This window comes from Morus notabilis, unplaced genomic scaffold, assembly GCF_000414095.1.
Source record: "Morus notabilis unplaced genomic scaffold, ASM41409v2 Scaffold100, whole genome shotgun sequence".
NCBI classification, from domain to species: domain Eukaryota; kingdom Viridiplantae; phylum Streptophyta; class Magnoliopsida; order Rosales; family Moraceae; genus Morus; species Morus notabilis.
The window spans coordinates 1,017,331-1,030,504 of record NW_010361820.1 but is presented as its reverse complement, the minus strand read 5'-3'; the positions used below and the strand labels follow the sequence as shown (position 1 = coordinate 1,030,504).

The following is a 13,174-nucleotide window of genomic DNA, read 5'->3' as shown; positions in this document are numbered from 1 at the left end:
CGTTGGAGACAGCTGGGACCCGCTCGGACAGCTGGCGCGCGCAGAGGGAAGGAGCAGGCTGGCAGCGCAGGTGCGGGACCCATGCGGGAGAGTTGGACGCGCGCTGATGCTGCATGGAGGGAACGCGCCAGCTGAGGGACGGGCGTGCTAGGGACGCACGCGAGATGGAGTGAGGATGGCAAGGGAGCTGGGGCCCACGCGGACTGAGATAGTGGCTTAGCTCGGCTTGGTGCGGCTTGGTGCGGCTCGGCTGAGGCTTGGCTCCGGATGGTTGAAAACATGGCTTTCATGGCTTATTTTTGTGTAGGTTTTTACATAGTAAATAATTAAGTAAAAACTAGACAAATTCCAATTAAAAATATTATGAATAAAAATAATGGAATTGTTTAAGTAAAGCTTAAATATTTTAATATTATATAAATCAAAAGCAGTATTTATGGTGCATTTTCATGCACTAATCAACGCCAGATGGATCGACGCCTTAAGCTGGACTTCGTACTTGGCTTTTTATAATGGACTTGGAGGGAGCCCCCAGACGTCGAGGGTTGTTGCTTTGCGGGGAGTGGTTAAGGCCACGTGTCATATCATCGTTCTTCCACGTGTCCGTCACATTTTCCCACACAACAGCTACCCCCCAGGTCGAGGGTTCCTTTTAGGCGGCCTTGAGCTTAGGTTCGGTCGTACTTCCGTGCTTCGGGTGTAGGAAACCGGTCCAGAGCCTTCGTCCGCAATGATGGCCTGGATGCTTCAGATTTGGGAAACCGGTCCCGAGCCTTCGTCCGCAATGATGGCCTGGATGCTTCAGATTTCTTTGAGGGACGCAACCATCGTGTCGGTCGATTTCCTATGCTGACGTGAGTCTTTATTTCGAAAGGATGAGTGTGAGCCTTCGGATCGCGACGCTTCCTTTTCCCGCCCTTATTTGTCACCGTCAGATCTGGGCGGGATTCCCTTGCCGTTGGATTTTAAGAACCTCATCCGACGGTCAGGGGTCGAGGACTTTCGGCTCCTTAAATACCTTCTTTGAACCCGAAACCATTTCTTTTTTCAAAACGTAAACACTCCCCGCATTTGCTGAACTGCCGCTTGCTTTGTCGGAATCCTTTTCTGTGAAACACCGACTCGTACTCCTCGCTTTTCCAGGCGTGTTGTGAAGCCGCATTTAATCCCGGATTCTACCCAGAACTCTTCATACCGGTAAGCCCCATCATCCTCTGCTTGTTCTGTTTCTCACGAGGTTTTCCCTGTTAAATCATGTATGTATGAAAATACACAAAATGTAGAGGTTAGGGAGACTTACTCCGTTTTATTTTTTCGCATAGGATAGTTTTTTTTTTTGTCTTTTGGTTGTCTGTGCACTTCTGGTCCCTGGGTTCTGGGGAACTTGGGGGTACCATGAACACTCGCCGTTATCATTCTTACATGAATGGTCGATGTCAAGTCGAGGCGTTGGAGTAGTCGTCGTTTAGAATAGTCATCCTTTTCTTCCTCTCGACGTTAGGGTTTTAACTCAGCTCCTTGTCTTTTTAATCACCAGAATAATGGCCCAAAACTCCCCCAATCGAGAGGATCCCTCCATCGTCTGTCCAGACTCCCATTCTATGGTGGAGATTTCATGGTCTTCTTCTTTCTCAGGCGTTGACTCCTTGCTGAGGAAAATAGAAGACGTCGAGGCCACGTATGAACCAGGCGATGACTTTGGTAGCGAATTTGGTAGTGTAGAACAAATGTTGGATGAGGTGGCCGAATGGATCCCCTTCACGGGGGGTAGTGTAGGCGGGGTGGCTGCTTCAACGGTAGACGCCCCCTGGCTGCCATAAGTGGTGACCCAGACATGCCTTTCTTTACAGCCGACGTTGTCGCGTCGAGGGTCCGGAATAAGGATATTATCCGGGCTGTAAAGGAGGGATGCATCGACGGGAGGTGGTTTGAATACCTCCTCCCAGACATGCATTTTAGGACCAGTATGCCAAAGCCGTTACGGCGGGGATGACCCTTCCGGTTCATCCTTTTGTAAAGGATTACTGCCACTTCTACGGCATTTCCCCTGCTCAGCTGGCGCCAAACTTTTGGTACTGCTTCGCTGGTGCCTAGATTTTGTGGCACCAGCGGTTTGACATGGAACTCCCTCTAGATGAGTTTAGATTTATGTATAGACTATGCCACGTCGCCAAGTGTGAGGGGTGGTATTTTTTGAGCAGTCACGGGAGATCTCAGCCCAGATTTGGAAAGTTGATACTGGGTATCCCTTCGTCGTCACACAGGTGGAAGCCCATGTTTTTTATGATACGCAGGCCTCTCAATTTCTATCCCAACGACCGCTTGCCCCGCCGAAGGAAGGTGCAAGCGTCGTTTGGGAACATGGGTGAGACTTTGATTCCCTTTCTTTCACCTTACCTTGCTTTCTTCGTTCCTATGCTGGCAGTCTCTTTATCCTACAGCCAGTCAAGACCGGCCAAAGTTTTCTGAAAACAGCTTGGTGAGGATTGAGAAGGCCTTCTCGTACTCGTCCGAGGTTCGACATATTGACACCCTCCTGACCCAGGCCAACTTTTGAAGTGCTGGGTTGATTCTCGATCTCCCAGACCCTACCGACCTCGATGCTGTCCGCGAGTACTTCCATTTGAGCGATGAAGGTAAACCCTTATTCTCGCCGCCTTTCTTGCAATGGCATTTTGTTTATTCAAGCGTCGATTATTTCTTTTGGTCTCGTCGTTTCTGTAGAGATGGCATCTTTGAGGATCCAGCTTCCCGGCAGTCAGCTGTCCAAGCCAAGCCAACAGCCCCCGCCGAGCCAACAACCTCCTTCTAGAGGAAAGGAGAAAGCAAGCTCTTCTTCTCAGGTGCCGAAGATAAAGAAAGCCTCAAAGGTTCCCTCGGCGTCGGAGGAAGATCCTGCGCACAAAAAGAGGCGCAAAGAGAAGACACCGATGGTAGAAACCTGGACGCCGATGGTCTCCATTCCTGACGTACACGTTCCTTTGGCGCCGAGGGAACGCGTGCTTATCCCGGGGGCAAAAATTATGGACCCAAATTTCCACGTCACGGACGTCTCCGACGCCGAGATTGGGGCGATGCTGAAACTCCCCCCCCGCTTCTCCCTTGCCTTCCAGGCTCTGTATGAGTCTTTTCTCGAGCCACACTGGGTTGCCGCCACTCAATCTTCTTTGGTTGATCGCCAACGAAAGCAGATCTCCTTCCAAATTCACGTAAGACTTGATCGAGCTGTCTTTCATTTTTGCTGGTTTCGCTGCTTTGTATCATTGTTTTCTGACCTTCAATTTGTCAGGGCCTAATCCTCGCCATTCTCAATCTCCTCGACCTAGTTAAGATTAAGGAGCGTAATAAGGAGATGGACATCGTGGAGGCCAAGCTTAACTCTCTTATCGACAACGCCAAGAAAAAGTGCTCGGATGCCGTCGAGGAGAGAGATGTGGCCGTGGCCAAACTATCGAGTTTGGAAGGTGAGCTGGCCAAGTTGACTACTTCAGTTGAGGACCTTATGAAGCAGGCAGATCTGTCCGATGCAAAGTTGGCCGAAGCAGCTAAGGCGGTGAAAAAATGTTTTGCCGAAGGGAAGGCCGAGGGGAAGAGGGTAGCCGAAGCTGAGGCTACAGCTACTTTTGACGCCAAGCATGCTGAAATTATTGAGGAGTTCAAGGCTTCTCCGGAGCTCATCGACATCCGTACCAAGGATTTTCAATCCGCAGGTCAACAGATCGTTGATTTGATAAAAAAGGAACGTCCTGAGTGGGACTTGAGCTTCCTCTATACTTCTCCTCCTCTTGCTGGCGATGACAACCTTTCCCCGCCTGGTGATGGCGATGAATCGGCAGCTGGCGGCGAGGCCTAAAAAATTTTTACCTCTCTTTTTTTGTGTGTTTGTAACTTGACATTGATTTGGACATCTTTTCATTTTATCTGTACTTTTTATAAAGATAGCAGATTTTATTCATACCTTACTTTGCAATCGTTATCTTAGAAAATTCCTTAGAATTTTTGCTAAGTGTTTGTCTTTCCTCCTTGGAGGATCTGACACTGATTTCACCCCTTGGAGTCGTTGCCTTAGAAAATTCCTTAGAATTTTGCTAAGTGCTCGTCTTTCCTCCTTGGAGGATTTGACGCCTTGACGCCGATTTCACCCCTTCGGGTCGTCACCTTAGAAAATTCCTTAGAATTTTGCTAAGTGTTCGTCTTTCCTCCTTGGAGGATTTGACACCTTGACGCCAATTTCACCCCTTGGGGTCGTCGCCTTAGAAAATTCCTTAGAATTTTGCTAAGTGTTCGTCTTTCCTCCTTGGAGGATTTGACGACTTGATACCGATTTCACCCCTTGGGGTCGTCATGTCATTTTTTAGCGATCCGTGGACCTTTATCCCCCCATATGTGTTTAATATACCTTGGTTTTTTAAGCAAACATGTTATTAAGGGATGAATTCCTTTTCTTCTGCAAACATATCAATTTATTTAATTCGTAAAGAATGTACAATTAGGATGCGTAAGAATTACATACACTATTGGTAGTACAGCCTTAGCTGTTCTGCATTCCATGGGTGTTGAATTCTTTTGCCGCCGAGACTTTCCAAAATGTAGGTGCCAGGACGCAACACTTCCCTTATGCGGTAGGGCCCTTCCCAAGTTGGGCCCAGTGGACCAGTATTTTTAGGTTTTGTACTCTGCGTTACACTTTTTAATACTAGGTCTCCTGGGATGAACCTTCTTTGTCGAACTCTCTTGTTGTAATATCGTGCTGCTCTTTGCTGATATGCGGCGAGGCGTAGTTGGGAGTCGAGCCTCTTTTCTTCCAACAAGTCGAGTTCTCCGTTCATGCCTTCTGTGTTATCGTCGTCGTTGTGGACGACGGTTCTTAAGGTCGGCGTTTCGATTTCTACGAGGAGCACTGCCTCGACACCATACATCATGGAGAAAGGCGTTTCACCCGTAGTAGTTCGGCTCGTCGTTCTGTATGCCCATAAGACCTTGGGGAGTTCCTCGGCCCATTTCCCTTTTAGATCGTCGAGTCTCTTTTTGAGGGTATACTTTAATATTTTATTGACCGCCTCGACTTGTCCATTAGATTGTGGATGGATTGGCGCCGAAAAGTCTTTCTGAATGCCCAAACTGTCACAGAATCTGCGTGTTGAGGCATTGTCAAACTGTTTTCCGTTGTCAAATACTATTGAGTGGGGAACCCCGAACCTGCATACAATGTTGTCCCACATGAATTTGGTGCAGGCTGCTTCCATGGTCGTAGTTAAAGCCTTTGCCTCTGCCCATTTTGTGTAGTAGTCTACCGCGACGATGGTAAACTTAAAGCCTCCAGGTGCAAGGTGTAGTGGCCCGATCAGGTCAACCCCCCATTTGGTGAAGGGCCATGGACTGAGAATGGAGGTTAAATTTTCTAAGGGTGCTCGAGGAATTGTGGCATACCTCTGGCATTTATTGCAACGTCGGGCGTATTGGAAAGCGTCCTTTTTTAGCGTGGGCCAGTAATATCCTTGCCTCAAAACCTTAAGAGCTAAAGACTGCCCCCCAGTATGATTACCGCAGACTCCTTCATGGATTTCTCGGAGGACCTTCTGGGCTTCGGCATCATCCAGGCACCGCTGTAGAGGTGTTGAGTAGCCTCGTCGGTAAAGCAAGCCATCATACAATAAGTATCTAGCAGCTATATATCTGATTCGTCTGGCTTCGTCTTTATTGCTTGGCAGTTGTGCGTCCATTAGGTATTGGATGAGTGGCGTCATCCAATTTTCATCTGTTTAGACGATTAATGCCTTAGCTTTTTTTCTCAATGGTCGGCCGCTCCAATTCTTCGATGGGAATGACCCCTAGTGTGTCAGAATCTTTCGAAGATGCTAGCTTTGTTAGAGTGTCGGCGTTTGCGTTTTCGGCTCGTGGTATCTGAAGTATCTCGTAGTTTTTAAACTTGACGAGTTCTTGCTTTACATTTCTCAAGTACGCTCCCATTTTCTCGTCGCGTGCTTGGTATTCTTCTTTCACTTGCCCGACGACCAATTGAGAATCGCTGAAGACGCTGTGCCTCTCGATCTTTAGGTGGCTGGCCAATCACAACCCCGCAATTAGCGCCTCGTATTCTGCCTCATTGTTTGACGCCTTGAATTTAAATCGAACCGCCGAGGTAATCTTGTGGCCTTCTGGGCTGATTAACAAGACGCCAGCTTCTGACCCGTTATCGCTCGACGCTCCATCCACGTAGAGCTTCTATTATGTATTCTCAACTCCTTCAGGTGTGGCGGGAGCTGGTCTATGGGAGAACTCGGCTAGAAAATCGGCCAGCGCTTGGCCCTTGATTGCAGTTCTTGGCACATATTTAATGTCGAACTGGCTTAACTCTACCAACCATTTGAAAAGTCACCCGGAAGTTTTGGGCTTTTGTAGAGCCTGTCTCAACAGGTGGTTTGTAAGAACCCGTATTGTGTGGGATTGGAAATAGTGTCGAAGCTTCCTTGAAGCTACCATTAGGGCGAGGGCCAAGCGTTCCATTTCGCTATATCTCGACTCGGCATCGAGGAGCCTTTTGCTCACATAGTAGATTGGCAATTGCACCCTTTCTTCTTCTCTTATTAGTACGGAGCTTACGGCGTGTTGGGACACGAAGAGGTATAGGCTAAGCTCCTCGTCGGGGTTTGGTTTTGACAGAATTGAGGGCTTGCCCAAATGTTCCTTTAATTTCTGAAAGGCCTCTTCACATTGTGGTGTCCACTCAAAGCGCCTGCTTCCTTTCAAAGCGTCGAAGAAGGGGACGCACTTGTCTGTTGCTTTTGATATAAACCTGTTTAGGGCGGCAACACATCCTGTCAGCCTTTGCACTTCCTTTGGCTTAGTTGGGGACCGCATATCTTGTAGTGCTTTAATCTTCTCAGGGTTAGCTTCTATCCCCCGGTTGCTGACCATAAAACCGAGGAATTTTCCCGACCCAACTCCAAAGGCACATTTTTGGGGATTTAGTTTCATGTGGTATTTTCTCAACACACCAAACATTTCACCCAGATGGTCGATGTGCTGGCTGGCCCTGGCGCTTTTCACAAGCATATCATCGACGTAGACCTCCATTGTTTTGCTGAGCTATTGAGCGAACATCTTATTCACGAGCCTCTGGTAGGTAGCCCCTGCATTCTTCAGGCCAAAAGGCATCACCTTGTAGCAGTAGAGGCCCCTGTCGGTTATGAAGGATGTGTGCTCCTCGTCGGCTGAATGCATGGGGATCTGGTTGTATCCGGAATAGGCGTCCATAAAACTCAGCATCTTATGTCCTGCTGTGGCATCGACCATCTGGTCTATTTGAGGGAGTGGAAAGCCATCCTTTGGGCAGGCTTTGTTGAGATCGCTGAAGTCGACGCATGTTCTCCAGTTTCTGTTAGGCTTGATCACCAAAACGGGGTTTGAGATCCAACGTGGGTAACAGGCCTCCCTGATGAACCCATTGTTGATCAACTTGTCGACCTCCTCTTTCAGTGCTTCATACCTCTCGGGGTTCATTGGTCGACGCTTCTGGCGCTTGGGAGGATATGAGGGGTCGACGTTCAGGGAGTGACATATAACCTCAGCGTCGATCCCTTCCATGTCAGCATGATTCCAGGCGAAGACATCTAAGTTCTTTCTGAGGAAGTTTTCGATCTCGACCTTAAGTGATAGGGCTAGTTCCGAGCCTATTTTTAGTACTTTGGTTGGCTCGCCTTCATCAACTTGGATTTCCACCAATTGCTCAATGGGTTGGGACCATATGACCTCCTCTTGAACCCTGGGGTCTATGTCTTCGACGGTGTTTTGATAGACCATCCTAGTTTCCTGTTTCCCTGGCTGGTCGTATCCGCGCAGGGCATCAGAGTATGCAACCCTAGCCTCATATTGGTTGCTCTTCATTTTACCTACGCCGTTTGGGGTAGGGAACTTGACCTTCTGGTGGTAGACGGAGGTTATTGCCCTAAGCGCCTGAAGGGTTGGTCTCCTGATTACAGTGTTGTACTGGGAGCCTCCCTTTATTACCATAAAGTTGGTCATTGTCGTAGTCTGTCGAGGTTTCTCTCCTGTGGTTATGGGCAGCCGGATAGTCCCCTAAAGGATGACGGAGTCCCCGGTGAAACCGTATAATGGCCTGGAGGTCTTTTCCAACTGCTCCTTTTGGATCCCCATTTTTTCCAAGCAGTCGGAGTACAGGAGGTCCACCGAACTCCCATTGTCTACCAGGATTCGGCATACAGTATGGTTCCCAATCATGGCTTCCACCACCAATGCGTCGTTGTGGGGGAAGTGAACTCCGCTGGCGTTGTCCTCATTAAAGGCCACGTCGGTGTGGCTATATCTTGGGGTTTTTACCGCGGAGACGCTCCAGAACCTTTCCTGGTAAACCCCCCTGGCCTCGTGGGCGTAGTCCTTCTGAGACCTCCTTGAGTCTCCTCCTATATAGGGGCCGCCGAGGATAGTTTGTATGACGTTGACGGGTTCGCGGTCCTCTGGGCGCTGGTTCTCCTCTCGGCGTCGACCGTCATTCTGTCCACCGTGGCCGTCGTTTCGAGGTCTCCGCTCGGCTCTGAACTCCTGTAGCCTCCCCTCGCGGATTACTCTCTCGATTTCATCCTTTAGGTCAGCGAAATCGTTGGTGTGGTGGCCGACATCGCCGTGGAACCTACAGAATTTCTTTTGGTTCCTTCGGCTAGGATCCGATTTCATCGGTTCTGGTCGGCGCAGCAGGTTTTTGCAGCCAACCTGGTTTAAAACCTCCTCGACTCCTACCGTTAGCTCGTGGTAGGAATCGTACTTTTGAAATAGTCGAGGCTTACGGGTATCCTCTTGCCTTGGCTTCTGGAGCGCTCGTCGTCGTAGCTGGCTTCTTGTCTCCGCTTCCTCCACCTCGACGCTTCTTCCCATCCTGTTTTGCTGGCGTTGACCCATGTTCGGTCCCTTATTCTTGTTGGACCTATGCTCGGGGTCATTTGCGTCTGCCTCTTCGGTGTTGATGTACCCTTGCGCTCGCGCAAGAAATTCCTTGTAGCTGGACGAGGGTTTTCGGTTCAGCTCTCTCTTGAAGGGGGTAATTTTCTTCATGCTAGATAAGGCCCCCATCAAGGCCTTTCTGTCTGTTATATCCATCGTGGCGGTGACAGCTTCCTCATATCTCGTAAGCCATTCCCTTAATGACTCGTTCGGCTTTCGGTATATCGCTGTCAGATTCTGCTTTGGGGGGGACGTATTTTTTAACCCCTATGAATTGGAGGGAAAATGCTTCATTCAACTCTTCCCAGCTTGAGATAGAATTTGGCCTCAGCGTCTGAAACTATCTTCGGGCAGAATCCGTTAAATGGTTCCGAAAAGCTCGGCACATGATTTCCTCAGCATACCCGTGTAAGAGCATGTGCCCTGTATACATCTCCAAATGATCGTCGGGATCCCCTCGACCATCATATGGTGGGATCGACGGTGACCTATATTTGTCGGGGAGAGGGGGCGCCATTATTTCTTCGGTAAACGGATGGTCATGTGTGTGGCTAGGTGTGATGTCGACGTTTACCACCTCAGCCACTCGCCCTATGTTCTTCTTCAGGCCTGCCACGTCCCCTGTGAGTTTTTGCTCCAGGCTGGCCATACGTTCCATGATGGCGTGCGCTTCTTCTGTTGAGATGGCCGAGCCAGCTACTCTCGACGCCTCTGCCCTTTGAATGTTGGGCCCGCCCCTTGCCTGGCCGCCCGCCTGTACGGACCCTGAGTCTCCTGGTGGGTTTCCCCCTAGATTCTGGGGTAGTACTTCGGGATTTCCAGGGCCTCTCGGTATCCGATCCTCGGGAGCCCGGAGTCTGGCGGCCCTTAAACGGCTGCCGGAAGATTGGGAAGGTCGAGGCCTAGGAGGGCCCCGGTGATTCTCGCTGTCCCCGGTTCCCTCTTGGATATATGGGCGGTCACCGGGGTTCGGGTTTTCAGCCATGGCAGGTCCCAGCGGCCTCGGGGCGTCTTCTAACGGCGGCATAGAGTTCCTTCCATCCAAGCGCTCAACCACGGTCATTAGCCCACGCACCAACTCGATTAGAGTGGTTAGTTGGGCCTGCATCTGCACAAGATCCAGCCGTGGCACGTCTGGGAGTAGGACTTCATTTCTGACCGGGCGTGGATCTTCTTCCATCCCGTTATTCCCTGGATGGGTGGCGGTTTTCGTCTGTCTGGCTGCCTCGGTTGATGGCCTTAATTCTCTTTCTTAGAGGCGTGCTTGCTAACTATGTTGTTGGGGGTCAAACGCTTTCGGTCCCCAGTGGAGTCGCCAATTGTTGACGGTGAATTCTCGTCAATAAAAACAGGCTGGGTTACCTCTGGGTTTCCCGTTGGATTACCGGCCTTAGTATTGAATGTGTGTAAGAATTTGTTGGAGGGGTGTATTGTGCGTTAATCAAAGATGTACACAAATAAAGAAGACAAGAGATTTTATAGTGGTTCACTCTATAGAATCAGAGCTACATCCACTGTGGTCGTATATTTCTTTTGAGGGGATTACAATTTACATCAATTGCTCTCTCACTCTTCTTTTCTCTCTTGGATCTCAACCCCCCTCCTGCATGGGGTCTCGCCCCTTTTATACTGGGGCTTCCTTCACTGGGTTGATTTCCTTTGTAGGCAGGAGCACTCAAGTGCTCTTCCTTTTAAGGCCCAGACGTAGCCCACTAATTACTTAGAGTACTATTCACTCAGCCAATTAGTCTTCTATTACGGCTCTGTGCGTTCCTGTAACCCTTTTCTGTCCCCTGTGGGGCGGTTTAAGGGTTCGCAATTAATGCCTGCTTTGCAGACATTCCCCACTTCTGTACGTAACTTGCCATGTCAGGTTTTCCCCAAAGAGCATTCTCCTCGTCGCCAGGGTTGCTTAACCCGCTTGTCCTTCTTGGCGGTCGATTCTGCGGTCGAGGGATTTCTATGTCTAAAGGTCGACGGTACGACCTGTCGACGCCAGATGGAATCGACGCCTTAAGTTGGACTTCATACTTGGCTTTTTATAATGGACTGGGAGGGAGCCCCCAGACGTCGAGGGTTGTTGCTTTGCGGGGAGTGGTTAAGGCCACGTGTCATATCATCGTTCTTCCACGTGTCCGTCACATTTTCCCACACAACAAATACTATATAAAATTGCATAGTAATGCTTTTAATGATTGTACATTTATTAATTGTAAAATATTTTAATTATTTTACTATATTTTCATCGTGATTAGCTAAACTTTGCTACACGTCTAACTTTTCCATTGTGAAGCGCCCATGGATTAAGCCATTGTCCCTAGTAAAGCCTACTACATGAAGATTTTAACAAGGAAGATAAAATAGGAAATGTGACACTGTTAGGCCTTACCCACGTCTTTAGTATGTGCCTTTCTCTTGGAATTATCCCCCTTCGCGAACAAACTAAATGAGAGAAATCTTAGCATTTAAGACTTCGTTCGCTTTACGAATTAATAGATTTAGATTAATTATGAGATTGTTTGTGTCTCACGTATATGCCTTTAATATTTCATAAATATTTAATAATTCAGAAAAAAGAGCATGTTGATTATATCAAAATTCGGGGACAACAAAAATCTTAGTTTCTTATGAGTAAAGACACTATTGCTAACATACTAACTTCTATACGAAATGCTGACATGAATAAAAAAAGAACAGTTCGAATACCATATACTAACATCACTAAAAACATTCTTAAAATCCTTTTACGAGAAGGTTTTATTGAAAACATGAGGAAACATTAGGAAAGCAACAATTTTTTTTGGTTTTAACCCTACGACATAGAAGGAAAAGGAATAGGAAAGGACCAGATAAAATTGTTTTAAATTTAAAACGGATCAGTCGACCCAGTCTACGAATCTATTCTAACTATCAATGAATCCCAAGAATTTTAGGCGGGATGGGAATTGTAATTCTTTCTACTTCTCGGGGTATAATGACAGACAAAGAAGCTCGACTAAAAGGATCGGTGGAGAAATTTTGAGCTATATATGGTAATCTTTTCGGATATTCGAATTATATATGTATATGGAACTTTCGTATTTGTGAAAAAAGAGAAAGAGAAAGGGTGGGTTTCTAATATTACACCTCGCACATTAGTTGATACCTTCAAGTGAAAGAACAAAAAAAGATTCATTAAGGTTTAATTTTTGAATCACTTCCCAATGGTATTAGTGATTAGGTGATTTTCTCAATTTCAACATTCATTTCGTGGAGATACAATTCAAAATTCAAAATTTCAAGAAACTTATTTTCTTCAAATAAAGAGATTAAGAATTAAGTTAAGGAATGACAAATATGAAAATAAGGGACACCGTCCGTAAAATTTGTGAAAAATGTCGACTGATCTGTAGGCGAGGACGAATTATAGTAATTTGTTCCAACCTAAGATATAAACAAAGACAAGGATAAATAATTTTTAGAAAAAAAAAAAACAGGGGGGGGATGGGGGGTTGGAAACTCCATAAATCTAAAGGACTTTTTAATTCAAGCTAAGATGTGACATTTTCTAAGAGTTTTTAACTATAGCAAAAAAAGTTAGATGTAATATTTTCTGAGAGCTTTTAACTATAGAAACCTAAAACTGAAAACTCGAATTGGTGAAATGAACGAGGCCTAAAAAAGTGCATAAATCTTTATTCCACTCTATTTAATGACATTTCTCTAAATTTTCCTACAAAATTGTAACTTATACAATTTTGTTACTTATAGTTATTTAAGTATAAGATTATCTAAAACAAGTGAAGTCACACAATACCATTTCTCTTCTAGCTCAAAAGAGAAATACCACTTCACTTATTTTTCCCCCCTTCAAGCATACCACTTTTAGCATTTAAAGTGCCAAAACTAATTGAAAACCCTAGCCTCCTCCTTCTTCCTCCTCCTCCTCCTCCTCATCCTCCTCTTCCTTCTCCTTCTCCTTGTGCGTCGCCTCTAGCATTTTCTAAAACCCTAGCCTCCTCCTCATTCTTCTTCTTCCTCCTCCTCCTCCTTCTCCTTGTGCGTCGCCTTTGGCATTCTCTAAAACCCTAGCCTCATCCTCCTCCTCCTTCTCCTTGCGCGTCGCCTTTGGCATTCTCTAAAACCCTAGCCTCCTCCTCCTCCTCTTCCTTCTCCTTGCGCGTCGCCTCTGGCATTCTCCAAAACCCTAGCCTCCTCTTCCTTCTCCTTGCGCGTC

General features: G+C 47.2%; 1 protein-coding gene across 1 annotated transcript; it reads right to left on the bottom strand.

Moving 5' to 3' along the window:
* Window positions 1–8,079: 8,079 nt before the first annotated feature.
* LOC112092091 lies at window positions 8,080–9,114 on the bottom strand. The gene has a single exon (XM_024167290.1). The coding sequence runs from the start codon at window positions 9,112–9,114 to the stop codon at window positions 8,080–8,082; it is 1,035 nt and encodes a 344-aa protein (XP_024023058.1).
* Between the last annotated feature and the right edge of the window lie 4,060 nt (window positions 9,115–13,174).

Excerpts from the sequence above, each read along its gene's own strand:
- LOC112092091 (XM_024167290.1), bottom strand. The coding sequence starts at position 9,114 with ATGGATATAACAGACAGAAAGGCCTTGATGGGGGCCTTATCTAGCATG.